The sequence below is a fragment of the Triticum urartu genome, chromosome 3A (assembly GCF_056163025.1).
Source record: "Triticum urartu cultivar PI428250 chromosome 3A, HENAU_Tu73, whole genome shotgun sequence".
NCBI classification, from domain to species: Eukaryota; Viridiplantae; Streptophyta; class Magnoliopsida; order Poales; family Poaceae; genus Triticum; species Triticum urartu.
Window position 1 is genome coordinate 467738510 of NC_141875.1, and position 22274 is coordinate 467760783.

A 22274-nucleotide genomic window follows, 5' to 3' on the forward strand; every position below is an offset into this window, starting at 1 on the left:
TCGCATCGTTGCCGATGATCGAAGGAGCCATCAAGCCTCATGGTGACTCTCAATGAAAGCACCAATGTCGGTGTCAAAACCTGCGGATCTCGGGTAGGGGGTCCCGAACTATGCGTCTAAGGCAGATGGTAACAGGAGGCAGGGGACACAATGTTTACCCAGGTTCGGGCCCTCTCGATGGAGGTAATATCCTACTTCCTGCTTGATTGATCTTGATGATATGAGTATTACAAGAGTTGATCTACCACGAGATCATAGAGGCTAAACCCTAGAAGCTAGCCTATGATTATGATTGTTGTTGTCCTACGGACTGAACCCTCCGGTTTATATAGACACCGGAGGGGGCTAGGGTTACACAGAGTCGGTTACAAGGGAGGAGATCTACATATCCGAATTTCCAAGCTTGCCTTCCACGCAAAGGAGAGTCCCACCCGGACACGGGACGAAGTCTTCAATCTTGTATCTTCATAGTCCAATAGTCCGGCCAAAGTATATAGTCCGGCTGTCCGGAGACCCCCTAATCCAGGACTCCCTCAGACCCTTCTTCTTCATTAGCTTGAAGAACGGCAAGGCGCACTCCCCCAACTTGGCGGCCTCCCGCACTTCTTCATGGCCCGGAGAGGCCCTTTGAGACAACACCTCGGTGTCATCCGCGGCGGTAGGCGGAGAAGCTCGGGGAGGCGTCTCTCTCTCCACCATATCTAGAGCCAGAGAGTTCCCCTCAGATAGCGATGGTTGGGGGAGGTCACGAGCAGGGCTGAAATACACACAACATAACACGTTATATTAAAAGCATAGAAGGCCAAATACTTGTAATGAATCCTTTGGTACTTACGATTCGGCCAGGGGCTTCGTCCTGGGGCGCCTCTTGGGGATGTGTTCGGCACCCGAATCCAAACCATCCGAGAGGGTTATCTTCCCCCTCTTGGACACCCCCTCCTCCGGGTTTGTGGAGGTTGCCCTTTTCTTTCTTCTCCCCTTGAGGGGAGAGTCACTTTCTGCCTCCTCCTCCTCTTCGTCTTCATCTTCCTCGTGGGAGGAGGGGATTTCGGTTTCTTCGGACACCGCGCCTGAAGTACCCTTATGGCGGGGGCCGCCCTTGGCCTCATTGCTCTTCTTCTTGGCCTTCTTCTCTGGTGCCTGATAGGGCAACCGGACCAACATCTTCGTTAGCTCGGGAGTGGCCGGATCTTCGGGCAGCGGAGCCGGACACTTGATCCGCTCTGCCTTCGATATCCAGCCCTGTACAAAGGACGGAAAATTCATTACGCCTAAGGATTTACGGACCAGAAGTATGTTTGGGAATAATACACTTACCAAAGTGGCCGGATTCTCATTGTCAAGGCTGATGTCATCGGTCTCCTTCGGCCACGTCTTCTGGGCCTTGAAGACCAGCTTCCAGATCTCTTTATGTGTTGTGCCGAAGAAGCGCTGCAGGGTCCGAGGACCTTCTGGATTGAACTCCCACATATGGAGGGGTCGGAGCTGGCAGGGGAGGATCCGGCGGAAGAGGATCACCTAAATCACGTCAGTGAGACTGGTGTTCTTGCTTATCATGTTTTTGATGCGCTTTTGCACCGTCAGCACTTCTGTGGTCGACCCCCAGTCCAGACCCTTGTTGGTCCATGACGCAGGCCGCATAGGGGGTCCGGATCTAAACTCGGGAGTGGCCGCCCAACTACCGTCGCGGGGTTCGATGATGTAGAACCACTCATGCTGCCACACCTTGACGGTCTCCACGAAAGCCCCTTTAGGCCACATGGTGTTGGGGAGCTTGCTCACCATGGCACCGTCGCAGTCCACATGCTGCCCATCGACCACCTTCGGCCTCACGTTGAAGACCTTGAGCCATATTCCAAAGTGTGGGGGGATGCAAAGAAGCGCCTCGCACACGACGATAAACGCCGAGATGTGGAGGAAGGAATTTGGGGCTAGATCATGAAAATCTAGCCCGTAATAGAACATGAGGCCGCAGACAAAAGGGTGGAGAGGAAACCCTAGCCCGCGAAGGAAGTTGGGTATAAACACAACCCTTTCGCCAGGCTCCAGTGCGGGGATGACTTGCTTCTTGGCAGGGAGCCTGTGCGCGACATCCGCAGTCAGGTACCCCGCCTCCCGGAGCTCCTTGACGTCCTTCTCCGTGACGGAGGAGGCCATCCACTTGCCCTGGGAGCCGGATCCGGACATGGCTGGCGAGGTTGGTGGCGGTGGGAAAGATTGAGGCTTGGGCGCTGGAGCTTGAGGATGGGAAACAGGAGAAAGAAGAAGGCGTGGGGTGAAAAGTGGGATCTTAATCCACTTATATAGGCGGTGAATATCAAGCGCCCCCCCCAAGCCTTAAAACTCACCTGTTCCCAAGGGGACGTGCAAATGGCGTGGTTGGATTACCCAAACCCGTATTGATGAGGATCCCGCAATAAGTGGACACGATCTCTGTTTTGACAAGACGTGTCAATAGAGGTCGTGCCTCGAAGCGCGAAGCGGGAGGCCAAAAAACAGTTCGAAATGATAAAGAGGCCAGATGTAGCATTTCGCTGAAAAAGTTGTCAGTTGACAGACATAGTTTTGATTGAATATTCTGCCTTCATGGTTGTGGGATGTGCAGAGCCGGGTACAGATCTTTTATTTAGATTGCTTTGAAGTATTAGGAGGAGGAACCCGCCTTGCAATGCCAAAGACAATCTCCGCGCCGAACATATCATCATTGAAGACTGGTTCAGGGGCTACTGAGGGAGTCCTGGATTAAGGGGTCCTCGAGTGTTCGGGTTATGTGATACGGGCCAGACTAATGGGCCATGAAGATACAAGGCAGAAGGCCTTCCCTCGTGTCCGGATAGGGCTCTCCTTTGCGTGGATGGCAAGATTGGCGTCCGGATGTATAATTTCCTTCCTCTGTAAACCGACTCTGTACAACCCTAGGCCCCTCCGCTGTCTATATAAACTGGAGGGTTTAGTCCGTAGAGGCTATCAGAATTCATATAGGCTAGACATCTAGGGTTTAGCCATTACGATCTCGAGGTAGATCAACTCTTGTAACCACTATACTCATCAAATACAATCAATCAGGACGTAGGGTTTTACCTCCATTAAGAGGGCCCGAACCTGGGTAAACATCGTGTTCCATGTGTCCCTTGTTACCTTCGATCCTTAGACGCACAGTTCGGGACCCCCTACTCGAGATCGGCCGGTTTTGACACCGACAGTAATCAACACTACTAGCAACCCACAGGTACCAATCTGAGATTTTGGGACAAAGATTGAATACAAGATATGAATTAGGGTTTGAGAGGAGATGGTGCTGGTGAAGATGTTGATGAAGATTGACCCTCCCTCGATGAGAGGATCGTTGGTGATGACAATGGCTTCGATTTCCCCCTCCCGGAGGGAAGTTTCCCCGGCAGAACAGCTTCGTCGGAGCCCTAGATTGCTTCTGCCCAGGTTTCACCTCGAGACGGCGGCACTTCGTCCCGAAAGCTTCCTTCTAATTTTTTCTAGGGCAAAACCCTTCATATAGCAGAAGATGGGCATCAGACGCTGGCCATGGGGGCCACAAGCCCTGGGTGTAGGGCGCGCCCACCAGGCTTGTGGCCACCTGGTGGGTCCCCTCTTGTTGCTTCTTCGCCCAATATTTCTTATATATTCCAAAATAATTCTCCGTGAAGTTTCAGGACATTTGGAGTTGTGCAGAATAGGTATATCAGATTTGCTCCTTTCTGGTCCAGAATTCCAGCTGCCGGCATTCTCCCTCTTCATGTAAATCTTGCAAAATAAGAGAGAAAAGGCATAAGTATTGTACCATAATGTGAAATAACAACCCATAATGCAATAAATATCAACATAAAAGCATGATGCAAAATGGATGTATCAGCCGCCGCGCCGGATCATGGGCTCCGGCAAGCCTCGGCCTCGGCTCTGGTCGTCACGCCCTCGTCGTCGTCTCTTCTTCCTCGGATGAAGAGGCCTCGTCAGTGTCATGTCGCTGACAACTGGAGATGCAGGGGAGGCGCCGGCGCTCGTCCCAACCGCCGGCGACTGGGCTCCCTGCTCCCCGCGAGCGCAGGTGATGGTGGGAGATCGAGCATGGTGCCGGTCTGGGCGGATCCTTATCCGTAACCGCCCCACCCATCGCCTCCTCTTATGCGGTGCGGGTGGCTGTGGGTCAGCCTTTGGCCGGCTGTGGCAATCCAGGCCCAGGCGCCCAGCCTACCCCCTTCAGGATTTCAATTATTTTTCTCTATTTTTCGTTAAACATTAGTACTAATTATTGTATTAGTGCAGTTTTAGACTATGTTTAGGACTGTTTAGTACCGAGTTTGACTACTTCTTACATTCTAGTCCAGTTCTAGATTAAATCTAGGTTAGGACTTGTGTAATTATTAGTGTGTTTATATTATGTAATGGATTGATAATATAAATAAAGTACCAGATCTCATCTGGGAAGAATGACATGTTCCATGTGTTTACCACATATCAAGTTCTCTTGAACATGTTTTGTGATGGAGACCATCTTCTCTCGCATATCAAACTTGCATTTTTTTGAATATTTCTCCCTCGTTATATTTGGAATCACAAGGTAATGAGTCGGGATCTACTGCTCACTTGGAGATTATCCACTCTTACTGTGAGGTCTAAGCTTTGTCATTCTCGACAAGTTATTACCTCCAACGTGTATTCCTTATATCTGAATTGTAGCATACACAAGGTAATGGCAATGTTACCTGTTAATGTGAGATCTAAGTGATCCTCAATGTGTTATGTTCACACAATTGAGGTTGAGAATTTTTCAAGTTTTCACTTGAGCATCAATTTTTTGCATTCTTATTACGGAACCATGACAGTTTTAATTTACCACCAGTAAATTAATTATCTCTGGTTCCTCATGTAAGCAAAGATGACCGCCAAAGAGTTTGAGGAGCTTGACCTCAATGGCCACAACTACCCTACATGGGATATGGACATCAAGATCAGTCTTGCGTCCCGTGGGATAGCGCGTGTAATCCAGCCCCCCGAGACTCCTCTCACGGCTGGAGCCACGCCAGTGACAGAATAGCAGAACTATGCTGCTTTATTAGTCATAAGGCACCATGTTCATCCAGATCTGAAGTCCGAGTATTTACAGGAGGAATCTCCTAGTACTCTATTTCTGGCCCTCAAAAAGAGGTATGAACAGCAGAAGGCGGTAGTCCTGCTAGAAGCACTCCATGATTGGACTCATCTCCATCTTCAGGATTTCAAATCCATCAGTGAGTACAATCATGATGTTCATAAGATATGTTCCAAACTGCGTTTTTGTGAGAAGAAACCTATTGAGGGGGAGAAGATAGAGAAAACTCTGTCTACTAAGCTCCCTTCAGATAGGATCCTCCAACAATAATAACGTGCTCGTAACTACACTGTCTATTCCGAGCTTTTTCACATGTTACTTCAGGCTGAAAAGCATGATGAGCTACTCGCTAAGAATGGCTCTCAGCGCCCAGTTGGGGCACAACCTTTACCTGAAGTTCATCTAAATGTCGCGAATAGTCAAAAGTTTAATGGTACCTTTCGGGGTAAACAATCCAATTTCAAGCATAAGTGAAAGCGCAATGGGAATAGGAGATCCAGAAACCCTGGAAAGGGAAAAGGCACTTCAAAGCCCAAGTTTGATAAATCTAAGCTTTGCAACAAGTGTGGATGCTACACGCATTCTACTGAAAAGTGCACGATGCCCAAGCATCTGGTTATGTTGTACCAGCAATCTCAGGGACGCAAAGCACCTCAAGGGAAAAGGTTTGAAGCTAACTTCAACCTTCATCCGCATAGCGCAAAAGGAGCCGGTGTTCGCACGATGTTCCTCCTGGATCGAGCAACGCCATGATTCCTTATCCGCCTGAGGATCCTGCTGAAACGTAGAACATGTTGATTGAGTACACCACAAACAATGTGTTTGGCGACTTCGACTAGTCCCTCAATCTCCTTAGTGATCTACTTAATTATGTCCATTTGTGATGATTGTAATAAGAACATAAGTTTGTTGTCTTTATATTATATTGTATCAGCATATTTGATATAATAAGATTGTATTCTATGTATTACCATGAGGTTTTCTTATTGAAAATTCTTTGTTTTATATAGTTCTCTCCGTGGACAATCCGATGGAAGGGGAATTATGCCTTGTGGACAGTGGTACTACAAACTCCATACTGAGGGAGATGAAATATTTCCAAACTCTGAAAAAGATGAATGGAGATATTTTAACTATTGCTGGACGTGATACGGTGATTGTTGGCACTGGGCGTGCTATATTTACCCTCCCAAGTGGTACACAAGTAACAATTGAGGATGCTTTATTGTATCCCGATTCTTCACGTATCCTGATCAGCTATCGAGATATCCGTAAAAATGGTTTTCATATTGAAACCCATGAAGACAACAAAGAGGAGTATATACTCTTTACTAAAGATCACGAATATGGCAAAAAGGTACGTGAGAAAATTCCTTCTCTATCATCTGGTTTGTACTATACGTACATCAAACCCATAGAACATGTTGCATACAAAGTAATTTTTCAGAATGTGAACGCATTCCAAACCTGGCATGATCGTCTAGGCCATCCCGGAATCGGGATGATGAGAAAAATTACTAGCAGTTCCATTGGTCATAATTTGCTTGAGTCAAAATTTCCTCAATCTTCAGATTTTGTGTGCACATCTTGCGCCACGGGAAAGCTAATTTTAAGGCCCTCGCACCTCAAAATACAAGCTGAACCACTTCAATTCCTTGAACATATTCAAGGAGACATTTGTGGTCCCATTCAACCATTACCTGGACCTTTCAGGTATTTCATGGTTCTCATTGACGCATCTACACGATGGTCACATGTGTGTCTTCTATCCACACGGAACCATGCATTTGCCAAGATAATGAGGCAAGTCATTAAGTTGCAGGCCCATTATCTAGAAAGTCGAATTAAGTCAATTTGAATGGACAATGCCGCAGAATTCTACTCGCGTGCTTTCAATGATTATTGCATGGCTTTGGGGATTGAAGTTCAGCACTCTGTTCCATATGTCCATACACAAAATGGTTTGGCTGAATCATTGATTAAGAGGATCAAACTCATTGCAAGGCCTTTGTTGACAAATTGCAAGTTGCCAACCTCTTGTTGGGGTCACACTGTTTTACACGTTGCTGACTTGATACAATTGAGGCCAACTGCATATCACAGTTCTTTCCTTCTGGAATTGGTACGTGGAAATCCTCCTAGCACTTCCCATCTGCGTAAGTTCGGATGTGCTACATACATCTTGATCTCACCACCACAGTGGACATCTATGGGCCCACACAGGAAGTTGGGGATCTATGTTGGGTAGAAATCACCGTCGATTATCAAGTACCTAGAACCCCTTATGAGGGATCTGTTCACAGCCCGTCACGCTGATCGCATATTCAATGAGGAACATTTTCCGGCATTAGGGGGAGATTTCCAGTACCAGAAAGAATGCCCGGAAATTGATTGGAATGCTCATGCCATTTCGTCCTCTGATCCACGTACCCATGAGACCGAACCTCAAGTTCGGAAGATCATTAATTTGCAACATCTTGCAAATAATCTACCAGATTCATTCACTGATCTGAAAGGTGTTATAAAATCCTTAAATCCGTCCAGAAATGCGCCCGAAAGAATGGAGGTACCAATAAAAACCACTCAACTCCCTATTCCTAAAAAGAGGGGGAGTAGCACGGCCTCTGACCTGGAGCAAGATCCTAGCAAGCAGCAAAGGAAACTGAGGAGAAAAACCTCGGAGTCAGTAAATGCAAGTCAACTTAACGTTGACAAACACCTGATGGATAGTATACACCCAGTGGAAGGGCAACCTCCACAACCCAGTTCTAGTGTGCACAAACTGGCTGGAACATCGGAACGCCCAGACTCAATCGTATTGGGAAATCACGAAGAGTCTCTAGGGGTGCAGGAAATTTCCATCAACTATGTTGATTCTGGAGAATCATTTGACCATAAGACTACGATTGTCGACATATATTTTGCTGAAAAGATTGCAGATATCCTTCTCACTGATCATGATCCAAGTTCCATCGTATAGTGCCAAAAGCACTCCGACCGGCCTAAATGGAAGGATGCAATCCAAGCAGAAATTGCCTCGCTTAACAAAAGAAAGGTATTCACTGAAGCAATACCGACACCTCCCAGTGTTTTCCCTATGGGATTCAAATGGGTTTTCTCCGGAAACGGAATGAGAACAATTAGGTGGTGAGATATAAAGCAAGGCTCGTAGCACAAGTTTTCACACAGAAACCCGCCATTGATTTCACTGAAACATATTCTCCAGTAATGAGTGCAACCACTTTCTGATATCTTATATCCTTGGCAGTGCAAAATCGTCTATCCATGCAGTTGATGGACGTCGTGGCCGCATATCTTTACGTGTCACTAGATTCGGACATATATATGAAGGTTCCTGACGGAATCTTTATCCCGAATAAAAGTACAAAACGCAACATGTATTGTGTAAAGCTGAATAAATCATTGTATGGCTTAAGGCAGTCGGGACGGATGTGGTACAACCGGCTAAGTGAGTTCCTTTCAGAAAGGTTACTCCAATAGTGTTGATTGTCCATGTGTCTTCATCAAGAAGTCCTCCACATGATTTTGCATCATTTCTATGTGCGTTGATGGCATCGATATCATCGGCAACACATCAGACATTGATGAAGCACGCAATCACCTAAAGATGGAATTTGAGATGAAGGATTTGGGTAAAACCAAATTTTGCTTAGGTATTCAACTTGAGCACCTTCCCTCAGGAATCATGGTACACCAGCTGCCTATATCCAAAAAATATTGGAGAAATTCAATATGGACAAATCCTATACATCTGAGACTCCCATGGTGGTTCGATCTCTAGACATAGAGAAAGATCCGTTCAGACCAAGAGATGATGGAGAAAAGGTGTTGGGACCTGAAGTTCCATACCTCAGTGTCGTTGGAGCACTTATGTACCTTGCAAATTGCATAATACCTGATATTGCATTTGCAGTAATCTACTTGCTAGACATAGCGCGGCTCCCACCAAACGTCATTGGTTTGGAGTGAAGAATATCTTACGATATCTCCAAAGCACAAAGGATCTTGGCCTATTTTTTCAGTTCCAGAGAAATCAGGACTCTGATATGATTGGATATGCATATGCCGGCTATTTGTCTGATCCCCATAATGCCAGATCACAGTCCGGCTTTGTATTCCTACATGGTGGCATTGCTATATCATGAAAGTCTTCAAAACAGACTCTAGTGGCAACATTTATCAATCATTCTGAAATAATTTCATTATTTGAAGCATCATGTAAATGTGTATGGCTTCACAGAATAATAAACCACATACAACAGTCATGTGAAATTGGTTCGATAGAATCAGCTACCATTATCTATGAAGATAATGCGGCTTGTGTTGCACAGATGCAACAGGATACATCAAGAGTAATATCACTAAGCATATTTCTCCTAAGTGGTTTTTTTCTCATCATCTTCAGCAAAGCGGGGAAATAAACGTCTTGCAAATTAAATCATGCGAAAATCTTGCTTATTTATTTACCAAGTCTCTACCAAATTCTACATTCCAGAAATATGTTCATCAAATTGGTATGTGACGTCTTCAGGACTTGCAACTTGCAAGCATCAGGAGAGTCTCTTCTTGAGACATCCTTGTTCAAACATGACATTACGCTATCCTTCTTTGTGAGTATATGTTTCAGGATCTCATCAAAGATTTTATGAAGAACTTTTAAAAAAGAATCTTTTGAGATGATAGAGCTTCCAATCGTGAAGATGATTCTACATGGTCAAGCGTAGATTAGGAAGAGTGTTAAAACTAATTATGTAATTAGGGGGAAAAAATCTCCCCTTACTCCCGCAACCGACGCCTCTCTCCCGTCTGCCTGGAACCGACGCATCTCTCTCAGGGTCAAGAGTATCATCATTTTTTATTCGAAATACAGGGTTCGACTCGATGGGGAAAAGGTGTTGGTCGGGATGATGCTGCTCGATGGGCCCTACGTCTCCCTACGTCTCCGTTGGCCCCAATTTTCTAACTAAATCCGATGATGCGAAACATGAAGTTTGTGCAAGTTTTACATTGATCATGCAACCATGACAAAATATATCAGATCAACTCTGCTTTTGTCATATAATCTGGTCACATACTACGGATAAAATGGTCTTTTCAGGTCAGACTTGACACCGTTAATAGTCAAAACTGACAGTAGTGTCACGTGGGAACAAAATGAAGTTTGAGGAAAAAGACATGTTAGGACCGAAACAGGAAGCAAATTTCAAAAGGAGGCGCCAAATAACTTGCTTCGAAGGCAACCGAGCTGCCGCCGACAAAGCCATCGCTCTGCCTGTGGCCGTGGGCGAGGCATGGAACTGCTCAGCAACCAAGGCATCGACGCTACAGATTTGGGGAGCTACCGCCGATAGAGCACGGCAGCTAAGAGCATGGTTAATAAAGTGGGCCTCATGCGGGTGCAACGGAGAGATAGGAGGTACTAACAGTTATCAACACAAATCTACAACCGATGCCAAAAGACGAGAAAGAAATGGCATGCTTCGGTTCTGAACCAACCCTCAACAGGCAAGAATTGGAGAGCCAAGAGCTTGCCAGCGGAAACAAGATTAGGAAACCAAATCCGACTGATCATTCTTCTAGCTTTTGGATGAGTTCCGTCCATCCAAGAAACAGAAACTGGACTTTTGAGACACTTCACTAAAAGAAGCAGCATGGAGGAACTCAAGATTTTGGAGCCGGTCCACGGCCTGTCATCCATTTCGATCAGGCCGCAAGACCGGCACTTCACTCATCAGAGAAAGTTGCATGAAGGGCATCCACAAACCATACCGTACTTAGCAACTGTGTAACCCATGATAAAAGCTCAATTCATTAGTGTCCGACCACAGATTGGAAGACCTCCAGAGTTTGCAAGGGAACTCTGTTGATACTTTTGCAACCACCATGAATACCATTTGATAGAATGGTAACTTGGATTTGAAATCCAATCAACCCTTCTGTTGGGCTGTTTTCACTTATCATTCCAGGTCAGGAATACGACAAGTTTAAACACAATCTAATTGGGCAACTAAATGATGTGAACATCGGCTAACATCTAACAAGGTGCCTTAGACTATGTAATGTCAGAACGACCAAAGATGACTGTGTTTCAAACAGAGAAAGCTAGGAAGTTAACAGCAAATGCACAAATGCAGTGATTTGAAGACAGGGCAAAAACAAAACAAAAACAAAAGAGGGGGGAGGATGCCACAAGGTTGACAAAGAGGCTTATTGATGCAATGATGCACCAAACATTAATAAGAACATCCAAGTCATCAAACATAATAAACCCACCTCATATGATAGCAGCATTAGGCTACAATCCGTAAAAACAAGTAATACAGATTTGCATACCATAAGGACATCAAATTTTGGGGCATTCTAGATGGAACAATGGTGAATGTCATAAATCGACGAAGCCAGATAGTTAGAACCTCAAAACACAAGGGTACTTGAATGATTTAGCATAACACAAATCTATCAAAAATTCCTTGGTAAACTGAGTGCCATCATAAAATTCTTTGAACCATACACACTGAATGTAACTAATTGAAAATACAGTCTTAAAATTGAAAAGGAATTTCTAATTCCAGTCTCCTCATTTGCAAATCAATGTGGATTCCCATGAAAAGGCATGGAAGATTTGCTACCACAATAAACAAAAGAGCTATGACAGATTGCACACTGGGCAACATACAGCATGACCGAAATCAAACCATCACCTGTAGCAACCAGGAAAGACGCATACTAAACCAGCCACACAAGGAGTACCTGCTGAAAAGAGTATAACCCAAACACCATCCTGAGCATCGACCACCCTATAGAAGCACAAGCCCAAGCTCAGATGGCTTGATTCCATTGCGAATGCGATAATTGTAGAGATAATAGTGCAGCTGCCCGTCTCCAGGGCCAAACTTGAGCTCCTTGAGGAACCCCTCGTTCTCCATGACATCGAGCGCGTTGAACACATCATAGTTCTTCTGCTTGGCCACAATCAGTGCATCATTCATCAGCTGCTGCAACGGGGTCTTGACAGCAACATTGTAATATGAGTATGCGGCCTTGAGTGTCGAGTAGTTGGCATTGTTCAGCACAGACGAGGGCAGGGTGTAAAAGCTGCAGAAATCTGTGACCTCGTGCGTCTCAGGGCTCTCCACAAGGTAGCTGTCCACCACATCCTCCTGGGGGAGCAACCAGTGCTCAACATCAAGCTCATCAAAATCTGGCGCCACCACGTACCTTGCAAGGTATGCCCTGAGCAAGCGTGTGACTGCTGCAACATCCCTCAACTCCATCTGGCGGAACCCAGGGGTAAGCGGCGCATCAGGCAGCTTGTAGAGCCGGACCGTGCGGCTCATGGTCATCCGAGGACCAAGACGGGAGAAGCCAACGTCGATGAGCTTCTTCGGGTTGAGGGATCGATGCCAGTAGCGGCAGGTGGTGATGGGGGTCGGGAGGACGACGCCCGCAGTGTAGGCAGCCTGCCAGATGTTCTCCAGGTGGACGCGACGGGTGACCTCACGGATGAGCACCGGCGCGAGGCGCTTGGATCGGAGCTTCTTGTGGACGCAGAGGAAGTTGATCTCGGCCATGCGGACAACGTCGTCGCGCGCACGGATGCGCGCGGGGACGCCGGATATGAAAGCGACGAGCTTCTTGGACTCCTTGGCCCGGACGCCAATGTGCCAGGCGCGGAAGAAGGAGGGGGGGCGGAGCGCCCAGCGGAGGAAGGCCGGGGAGTAGTTGAAGCGGAACATGTTCTCGTCGTCCTCGACGTAGTTGTGGGCGAGGAGGGCGTAGAGGTCGGCGAGGAGGGCGTCGTCGTCGAGGTCGCAGGTGAACCACTCGAAGGCGGCGGGGAGAGGGTAGGGGTCGGCGCGGACCTCGGAGAGCGGGGAGGGCGGCTCGATGGCACCGTCGGGGAGGGAGACGTCGGCGACGTCGCCAAACTGGCCGACGGGCTGCGTCTCCCAGAACTTGTGGCGGCGGGCGGTGGGGTTGTTGGCGAGGGTCATGTGCTCCTGCACGCGCCGCGCCAGCGCCTCGATCGAGGTGTCCTCCGGCGCGGCGAGCGCGGCGTCGCTGGTGGAGGCGCTGGCGCTGGCGGCGGGCTGGTCGTTGTTGGGGGCGGCCATGGCGATCGGCACGGTGGGGAGGGCTGGATCGGCTGTAGGGTTTGAGGGAGAGATTTGGGGGAGAAGACTAGGCGACAGGCCGGGTAGTGGAACGCGAGGCGGAGGCGGATCGGATCTGTTATTGGGCTACCTATTCCCTATTCGTAAGCGTACCAAGGATACGTTTATTTATTGGGTATTTTCTCTTCTCCTTTTTCTTTAAGGTTTCTCTCTACATCACGCGATATTACAAACCGGAAGAAAACCACAAATAAGAGTATGTATACAACACTTTGAATTAAGAGCATCTACAACCGAACTTTTCATAAAGGTCCTAAACGTCCGGACTCGGCCTGCACAAAAATATGTCACGTGGTTGGATATGACAAACCTGACCCAAACGCCTGGGCTAACGAACACCTCTCGTATGCAGCCCATAACTGAAGTGGATATAAGGACGCTCAGATGCGTTCGTCCCGTCGGATTAGGCCCATCATGACCCACTCCGACCCCACATATATTCAACAATATCTGCACTTCAGATCAAACCCTATTCACTCCATTCCGCTCCAATCCTCTCCATCCCCAAGCTCCTCTCCGGCGAACTTCGACCGTCTCGGACGTGTCAGGCAGTGGATCTGACTCCAAGATTCTCCGATCCGTCAACTAGGGCCTTGTCCCTTGCGTGGCCGGTGAGGAGGTGGTCGTCTGCATGGCTCTCCGCTACTCCCGGGAGGAGTGCGGCGTTCCCATGACGTCGGGCTCCGGGTCGAGGTCAATAGTGGCTTCCCTCATGACCCGTCTGTTGTGGAGTCGAGGCGTTGGTTTGTAGACGCGAGGCGTGCCGCAGTACGAGGCAGAGGACGATGGAGGCCGCGACAGCCCTCACGACAGAGGGCACGGAGCCGGAGTCGCACAACCACCTTGGATGAGGTCCGCCCGTCCATGTCTATCATAGACCTCACCTCGACCAGCGACATTCAGGTCACGGGTTCCGACGAGGAAGAGTAGGGAATGTAAGATGGCGGCGGCTCGTGCCCCATGTAGGTCAGTCTATGTCTCATGTCCTACCCTATCTCATCGGTGACCGGATCTTCAATTTGCGTGTTTCACGGCCGCCGGATGAGGACATGAAGGGAACACCAAGTACGGTTACGGCGAAGATTTAGACTAGATTTTACGTTGCATTTAATTGGATGTATTTGATGATTTGCAATGAGGTATCCAACTATGATATCGAAGATTTGAGTGTTGACCAATCGCTGTCCGCGGACACGCCCGAACATTTCTGCGGATGTCTGTGAGGCGGATTTAGTTAGGTCCGCTTGTAGATGCTCTAACCATCTATACATAAGATACAAAATCTGATTTTATAACGCCCGAGAGAGGGAGGGAGAAACGCTCTCGATAACACAAATGTTTAAACTTGTCGTCTGCTCACAAAAACTTGGACAGGTTTTCTTTTTCTGTTTTTTAGAAAAAAACTTGAAAAGATGAGTGTTCATAAGTTGGACCGACGGAGCAAAGTGCGCATCGCAGAGGACAAAAACCATGGGCGAATCTGCTTTTAGGTGCCTTCTTTGGACAAAGGCCAACCATCGGGCCATGTAATACAAAGAAGGCAGCGTCACATGTTTGTCAAAAAAAAAAAAAGCAGCGTCACATGATTTCAGATCACAGGCTGTACGTTAAGTATCCACCAAAAGCAGCCCTCACTTCCGCAAAACAATACTTCCTCCGTTCCAATTTAAACTAAAACCACGACAAAAATTATAAAACAAAGGCACTAATAACAAAACGCAAAGCAGACAAGCGGAAATACCATTCTGCACCCGGGCTCAAATACATCTGATGTGAACCGTAAAATCAAAAAATAGTAAAAAATTCTTTTTTGGCATACTTTAAAAAATGTTTATTGTGCATATAAAATTTCATGATGAAATCACATTGATGGAAGTCGTGGCAAAAAAACAAAGCTCCAAAATGCATTTGAAAGTAACATTTTCATAGCATTGATTTTGTCTTTTTTTACCACGCCTTCTACCAATGTGATTTCGTGATGAATTTGTGCATACACAACAAACATTCCTTAAATTTTACCACAAAAAAATTCAGAATTTTTAAATTTAATTCCTATTTTTTGAATATACTGTTCACCCAGGAGACAAGTTGCTTGTCCTCGGGACAGAAACATGACTGCCAGTAATACTCCCGAGGCGGATTTTGCCGAGGGAGCATATGACCAAACTTGCATTAGAGTACATACAGGAAAAGGCGGCAGGACGAGATACACATTATTCCCTGATTTCAACACAGGACAGTATCCAAAATGCACCAACTTAAAATCATTCCTACGCAATGAAAGGAATGCCCTCTCAGGTACAACCAACGAATTGATTCGGGTTATGCTACAACACAGAGACAACACGCGGGCAAGAAGACAACAGGCTGGGCCTACGCTTCCATCCATCCATGTACAAGAGAGCAGATGTCGGCGCGCAGCTGACGGGGTCGACAACACCATCAAAACTCCCTGTGCGCCACTTGCAGTATTGTGAGCGCCTCTCCTCTTGAACCTGAAAGGTCACCGGGGGGGTTATATGATGATGGGAAAGATACTATGGCAAGGTGAAAGGTTAAAAATTGCTGGAGGATGAGTATGACATACATCGCTCGTAGAGCTCTGAGGCGAGCTCGAGGAGAGACTCGGTCTCCTCAGCCATCTTGCCGATCCTTTCAACCTCCATCATGTGCTCGTTTGCGAGGTGCGATTTGGCCTCCGCGTCGGCTACTTTCATCGCTGCAGCTTCAGCTGCGTCCAGTGCAGGACTCAACTGGCCTAGACCCTTTGCTGCCTTGGATGACTTGGCTGAATCCTTCTTCTTTAGAGATGGATCTTTCATTGGAGCCAGAGCCCTTTTTGCATATGAATCCGTCAGCTTATAGGACTTATCAATCTGTTCACATTAAGATAGAAAAGATTATCGTTAGTTACATCTAAAGGTCTTTTCACATCTTCAATTCAAAACGTACAAACAAGCTCAAAACTTGAGGGGATCCAAGGATATTGCATGTCTGGTAAACTAAACGTATAGTTTGGATCCAGCCACCAAAGTATTCCTACAAAAATATATCATTCTCAATACAACCTTGAATCTCGTGTCGAGCTCCACATAAGATAACTTGTAACTTGAGATGCAGCGTGCCAATTTTGACAGCCAAACTAAAGAATCTGAATTCCACATATCGTCAATGCTTAAATTGGAAGAGGTGCAAATCACAACATCTGCTGCAAATTTGGCACAACGAGACTTCCTATACCCCCTGTATCCCCACCAATACTCTACCCAGCAGATATGAATATTCTGGTTTGGGTTTGGTAAGGAATGTGGCATCCCGGCATAATCCATACGGAGAATTAAGATTCGTGTGGATTTGGTAATAGCCCTGCCGTAGTTTGAAGGGAGAATATATGCAAAAAAATGAAAAGGAAAATTGGAGATGTGGCCTAATGGAGTGGATTCAAACAAGCATGAGGCACATAACAGTCGCACCAGCAGTAGTCAACCAGGTAGTTAGTTAGGAAGAGAAAGAAATGAGTTAGGAAGGTGAGTTATATTCTCAAGGGGGCAAGTCAGTCTTCCCTATAAAAGAGACACCATAAACCCAGTTTGCAATTAAGCAATGAAAAATTAGAAGTTCAACTAAGCCTAGGAGCCTCTCTACCAAGGCAGGGAAGATAGCCCTGACAGTGGCTAGTCAAGGCAAGTTCCCTCCCATTTCTTCAGACCCCCAACAAGCTAACAGGAGAACTACTTCAGCACTCATAACCTTTCATAATTCTGGTAGTCTCGTTTTCATAATAATGAAAATATTGTCACCTTCTCAACTTTGTTCACGCCTATAAGCCTTCGTAATTTGGCACAAAGCAACCTTCTAAAATTTGGTTGCACCTCATGCCTTTGCTGCATGTATGGCACAAAGATAACATCAGCAACCTACCATTATCCTAGCAATGCAACATAATTATGAAACATAAGTACTGCAAGTACCAAAAAGGACACAAGCAAACCACAAAAACAAAATATTCCTGTAGCAGTCAAGGCAATCTTAGGAGCATCCTTGATGTAAAGGACTCTTAACAATAAATAAAATATCATGCAAAATTCATAAATAAAACAGGTCATGAAACATGGGCTCACAACTTTTTCACCATGTCAAAGATCAGGTTATATAGCAATATCTATGTGAAAACTGGCTAGATTAATCTGTTCACCTAACATAGTTCACTAGCTCTCATTACCAACAATATTTTCAGAATACTTTAAAGCCAAATTACTTTTCTCCTGCAAGCAAATCAAGCGATGGAAAATGCTTATAATTCTCACTTGTTCGATGTTAGTTGTATACCTGAGCAAAACTTGAATGAACTCAAAAAAATGAGAAAAAAAATACTACAACAGAATGAAATCAAAAAGATGCTCAACCTCTATGAAATTGCAAATTGTAGCAACTTCTGAACCATTTGGCTCTTTCAGTTCGTCGAGAGCTTCCAGGATCATGGAACTGTACCTAATATGCAAATAGGTAGACGTAATCAGATCGCAAACTAAAATACTTGTGTCAGGGAGAAATGATGCAGTTATAATTCTCAATGCGATAAAAAATAAGAATGCTTATTAATGCTCACAAGACTTTTATTTTGTTGACCTGAGTCTGTCAACATCTTTGTTATTTAACTACACTCTTACCATGTCTACTTGTTTGTATTCATTTTATACCAATATCATACTTTTAGCGGGCATATCCTTATGTTGGTCATTCCTACTGCTTTGTTTGAAAATTCATCTAGTGATCATTAGACAGAATCATATATTCCTCTAATGGAAAGAAATATAAGAGTAGATTTATCTAACATGGGATGAGTAGAAACGTCCTAGATGTATCACGTGATCATGCACTAACTCTTGAATAGAAGTATTGAATTAATAGTACTATGCTTGTCTTCCAGAATAAGCAGACGCTTAAAAGTATATGTTTTGTAACGAAAGTTTAAAGGCATATGGCTTAAGTAAGACAACTTTGGACTCGGAGTCTTGTCATCCTGTGGGCTTTTTTCACAATCTTCTGGTGGAGAAGCCTCGGCAACATTATTCGGGGCTGAGAGAAGCAGAAGCTGCGGGCTAGGTGATGGGGAGGACGAAGGTGCTTTCGGCCTCGGAACCCTTAGTTTATCCCTTGAACCCAGTCCACTTGCACTAAAACTCAAATTCCTCCATTTGTCCTGAAAGTCGCAGATAAATTTCAATCAGGTAAGCTAGAGCACAGTGTCATTAAACATGGTAAAATCTGAAGGTACAACTTAACTTACATACCATCCTCATGCTCCTCAAATGGCAGAACTATCATAACAAACAATCTAAATTTTAAAAGTATTACTGCCTTGGATTGTATGCATGGGAGAAGATTGCAATAAATAATTTCCTCTCAGTTATACCACCAAAAGGTACACACCACATTTCATGCCATGACGTTATCAACCAATTTCACAAAGGAAGCTGATGTACTTTTCTCCCCATTCTGCCTTATGAAAGGAAAAAGACATAAACGCCGCTTCAGAAAAAACAAAGTTGCCAGGTGTGTAACAATTTGCAGCATGCACCTCATGAGTACCACTTGAAGAAACAATTGGACCACTGGAACAGCAATATATAATTCCTCGCGTTTTCTAAGTCTATCTATTGGCTTGTTCATACAATGTATCTGGAGAACAGGAGAAATATCTAGGAGTAAGGTCATGTACTTTGCCCACTGCATAAATTTCTACGAATCAAATTATAGAACACAATTTCTCAATCCGAGCAGTAGATTGCGTCTATATCTAGGACTCAAATGGCTTCCATGAATATGGTCAATTTATTCAGTACTTCAATTCAAGATTTAGCTTGCCTGGTATATTGTCATGCCAGGAACTCATGGTTCCAGTGAAGGAAACAGGATCACACCAGTAAAACTACAGATAGAGACTATAAGGACGGGCACAATTTAGAATAATATTTCTGTTGCTAAGAGTGTATTCATCATTCAAACATAAAGAAAAACCTATTTCACCACTGTTACAAAATAGATAATGTTTTAGATTTTCAAGAAAAATATCTATGCCCGTCTTCAAACTTGCCCTTGTACTAACATTTCATCAGGCTATTCCTGGTGGTCGGACCAGCGTTTGGAAAACCCATAAATATGGCAGGTTACCAGGCTGGGTTGCGTTTATCGAAGGCCTGGTAGGGGGGAGGAGGGGGGTCTGGTTTCAATTAAACTGGTTGGGACTGGATTACCGGTTACATTGGAGGAATTGTTAAGAAGAAAATTGTAAGTGGTAACAGTTTCTGATTTCTTATCTGTGTTCAACTTGCTAAAGACCTAGAGTAAGATTTGTTTTGTATCTAAATGAGTACAACTCTACAACATAGTCTAAAGGGTGCCTAACAGAGGAAGAACAAACTCCCAACTAAAACCATGGAAATAATTCAACTGCAAGAAGTTGTCCTATTAGTGAAGTAATTTGCTGGTTAAATGTGATGCTAAAAGCAACTTCTTGAGGGCCCTATTCAGTTATTCCCTTCCCCATGTGGCGCCTTACTCGAGGCTGAATCCTGTCCATCAAAACTTACTCAATCTGAATCGTATCTGGAGGCATCACATAACTGCACAGCTCTTACGCTAGAACTCCAATGTGCTTAGCTAATTGCATTTCCCATCAAGCAAGGGATCCATAAAAATCACTTCTTCAGTTCTTTTGCAAAGCAAATAAGCAATTGTCCCATGAGCAGCAAGCTAGCATCACAAACCAAATCCAACTATTTTACCAGCACCTTTCACAAAGAAGAAAATGCCTCTTTTTTTCACTAATTCCAACCTCCTACACCCGCAAAACCAATGACACGAGCACACCCAATGGCATCACCTTACTTCCCTTCTGCACTCTGAGCAGCATAAATGACAAAATTACATCAGCGAGATATATGCTTCATAAAGTCAATTCTTTCTGTAGACACAGCACCATCCCATGACCAGTGACAACATAAAATCCAACTATTTCGACCACCAATAGTTCACAGATATGAGAAAAAAGACAATCTTTTACTGTACAGTCCAGATCATAAAACATCCACCCTCCCTCCCAACGCAGCACCACATACCATTGGGCAAAATCACATCACGGCAACTAAGCTACACCAAGTCCCCTCAAGCTTGAGGTGTCGGGATCAGATTCTCGTCTACCCGACCCTAAATCTACCCCCATATCCCCGGTCCGGGAATCACTAAGGCATCCTACGATGACCAAAGGACTAACAGAGCATCGCACACAAGTCAGGCGGCGACATCACGAGCAGCGCCACGGGAGGCTCGCCTGGCGGAACAAGCGTTCGGCCATACCGAATCTACCGAGGCGACGAGCGGGCCGCAGGCACGCTTGAGCGAGGTAGTAGATGGGAAGCGGCACGGTGCTTCAGGGGATGGATGGTACCTTGAGGTCGATGTTGGAGCGGGAGGAGAGGACGGGGCTGAACTCGGGATCCTTCTGGATGGTGCGCCACTTGCCAGCGCCGTGCTTGAGCACGCCGCGCCGCAGCGCCTCCTCCTCCTCCGACGTCCACTTCTGCTTCGGCGCACCCATCTCCTCTCCCGAGTTCCGCCTCCCTTCCCGTGCTCCTCGCCGTATGAACTAGCCGACCAGAAACCCTAATCTAACTGATGGCCTTTTCGAGGTTTTCTCTCTCTTTATTTGCTGTTGAAATGCTCCCCCGGAGTAGTACGAGTACGTACAGAACTCAAAAGGGATAAGTACTCCATACATCACCAACCATGGCCAAGACTATCTCCACCCTTCACCCTCTCCTTGAGATTCGTATGGACCAAAAGCAAGATATTACTTACCCGAATTTATCATGTGGCACACAAAAAACACACTGTCCATGCTTTATGATTTTTATTAATTACGATAACATAATTTGTAACTGGCACACCTAGTTTTTTTTTGCAAAACTACGAATGGTTTCGTCGTCGTTCAATTTAAATCCTCGACTTCTTTCCCCATCGCGCGGCTTCTTCCTCACTTCCACGCACACAAGGCCACCGCCTCGGCGGCCGTCGAGCCCATTGTCACCGCGTCCACCACCCACCTCCAAGTGCCCCCTCCCTCGAAGATGGGCGTGAGATATCCGTGTGGTGACAGATGAAATTGAAGCTGTCTTTGTCGATCTCATGGCATTTGTCCATCACGTCGAGCAAAGGCACGTTGAAGCTCTTGACCTCAGTCATGGACAAAGGCATGTAGGAAGCTGGAGGGGAGGGGAGGTCACCGGCTGTTGTTGTGGCGCCCAACCTGGTCGATCTCCCTTCCATTTTCTGTTCTCTCCTCTTATCTTCTCTCTTGATGATGGGTAGCTGCAGTAGTCAGTAAGGGGAAGAGCGCTCACGGATTAGCATAAACATAGGGCTTCCTCTCCCATGCTTGTGAGGATGGAGGCAACCTCCATGAGGCCCAACCGTTCACGACGGATGGATGTGGTTGAGAGGGAGCGTGTTGGATCTGGTGTGAGGAAGAGAGGCACCATGGTCGTGGGCGGCTGACCTGGTCACTGAATCTCCCTCCCGTCGTCCTCTTTTGTCTTATGATGAGGGGAGGGAGGGGGAGGGTGGAAACAACGACGGTGGGTGGAGAGGTCCAAGGAAGACGAGTGTCGATGATGGGTGGTGGTGCGAATTTGGGGAGGAAGGAGATGAATATGAGGGTTGGGTCTTTTCGGTGGGTGTTGGTCACTGGATCACTAGCATGGCTCATTTTTGGCACCAGTGCAATAAAGTTATTTGGAAAACAAACTCCTGGTAACTTTTATGCAAATAGCACGGTAATACACGCACTCCAGACATGATAACTTGCGCAAAAACACCGTGGTAACTTTGACTTGAGGGAAATTTTGTCGAAAATATGACCTTGGTAACTTCTGTGTAAATAGCATGATAATATACGCATTGTTGACCTGATAAGT

General features: G+C 45.9%; 3 protein-coding genes across 6 annotated transcripts; all 3 read right to left on the reverse strand.

Moving 5' to 3' along the window:
• Nucleotides 1-831: 831 nt before the first annotated feature.
• LOC147980112 (uncharacterized) lies at nucleotides 832-2157 on the reverse strand. Its single transcript, XM_087515481.1, has 4 exons — nucleotides 2032-2157; nucleotides 1726-1842; nucleotides 1318-1518; nucleotides 832-1242 (listed from the first exon to the last, which is right to left on the reverse strand). Exons 1-4 carry the CDS (start codon nucleotides 2155-2157, stop codon nucleotides 832-834), a joined length of 855 nt encoding a protein of 284 aa, XP_087371607.1.
• A 9425-nt stretch (nucleotides 2158-11582) lies between these two features.
• On the reverse strand, nucleotides 11583-13390 carry NMT1 (myristoyl-CoA:protein N-myristoyltransferase). The gene has a single exon (XM_048708124.2). The coding sequence runs from the start codon at nucleotides 13237-13239 to the stop codon at nucleotides 11923-11925; it is 1317 nt and encodes a 438-aa protein (XP_048564081.1). The 5' UTR covers nucleotides 13240-13390; the 3' UTR covers nucleotides 11583-11922.
• A 2091-nt stretch (nucleotides 13391-15481) lies between these two features.
• LOC125544429 (Homeodomain-like/winged-helix DNA-binding family protein) lies at nucleotides 15482-21051 on the reverse strand. Of its 4 annotated transcripts, none has more exons than XM_048708126.2 (6): nucleotides 20750-21051; nucleotides 18300-18502; nucleotides 17706-17790; nucleotides 17100-17183; nucleotides 15887-16175; nucleotides 15482-15794 (listed from the first exon to the last, which is right to left on the reverse strand). In XM_048708126.2, exons 1-6 carry the CDS (start codon nucleotides 20897-20899, stop codon nucleotides 15742-15744), a joined length of 864 nt encoding a protein of 287 aa, XP_048564083.1. In that variant the 5' UTR covers nucleotides 20900-21051; the 3' UTR covers nucleotides 15482-15741. The 4 variants fall into 4 exon arrangements, with proteins under 4 accessions (XP_048564083.1, XP_048564082.1, XP_048564085.1 ...); XM_048708125.2 differs by having other exon boundaries at nucleotides 18297-18502; XM_048708128.2 differs by lacking the exon at nucleotides 17100-17183 and having other exon boundaries at nucleotides 20750-21050.
• Nucleotides 21052-22274: the final 1223 nt, after the last annotated feature.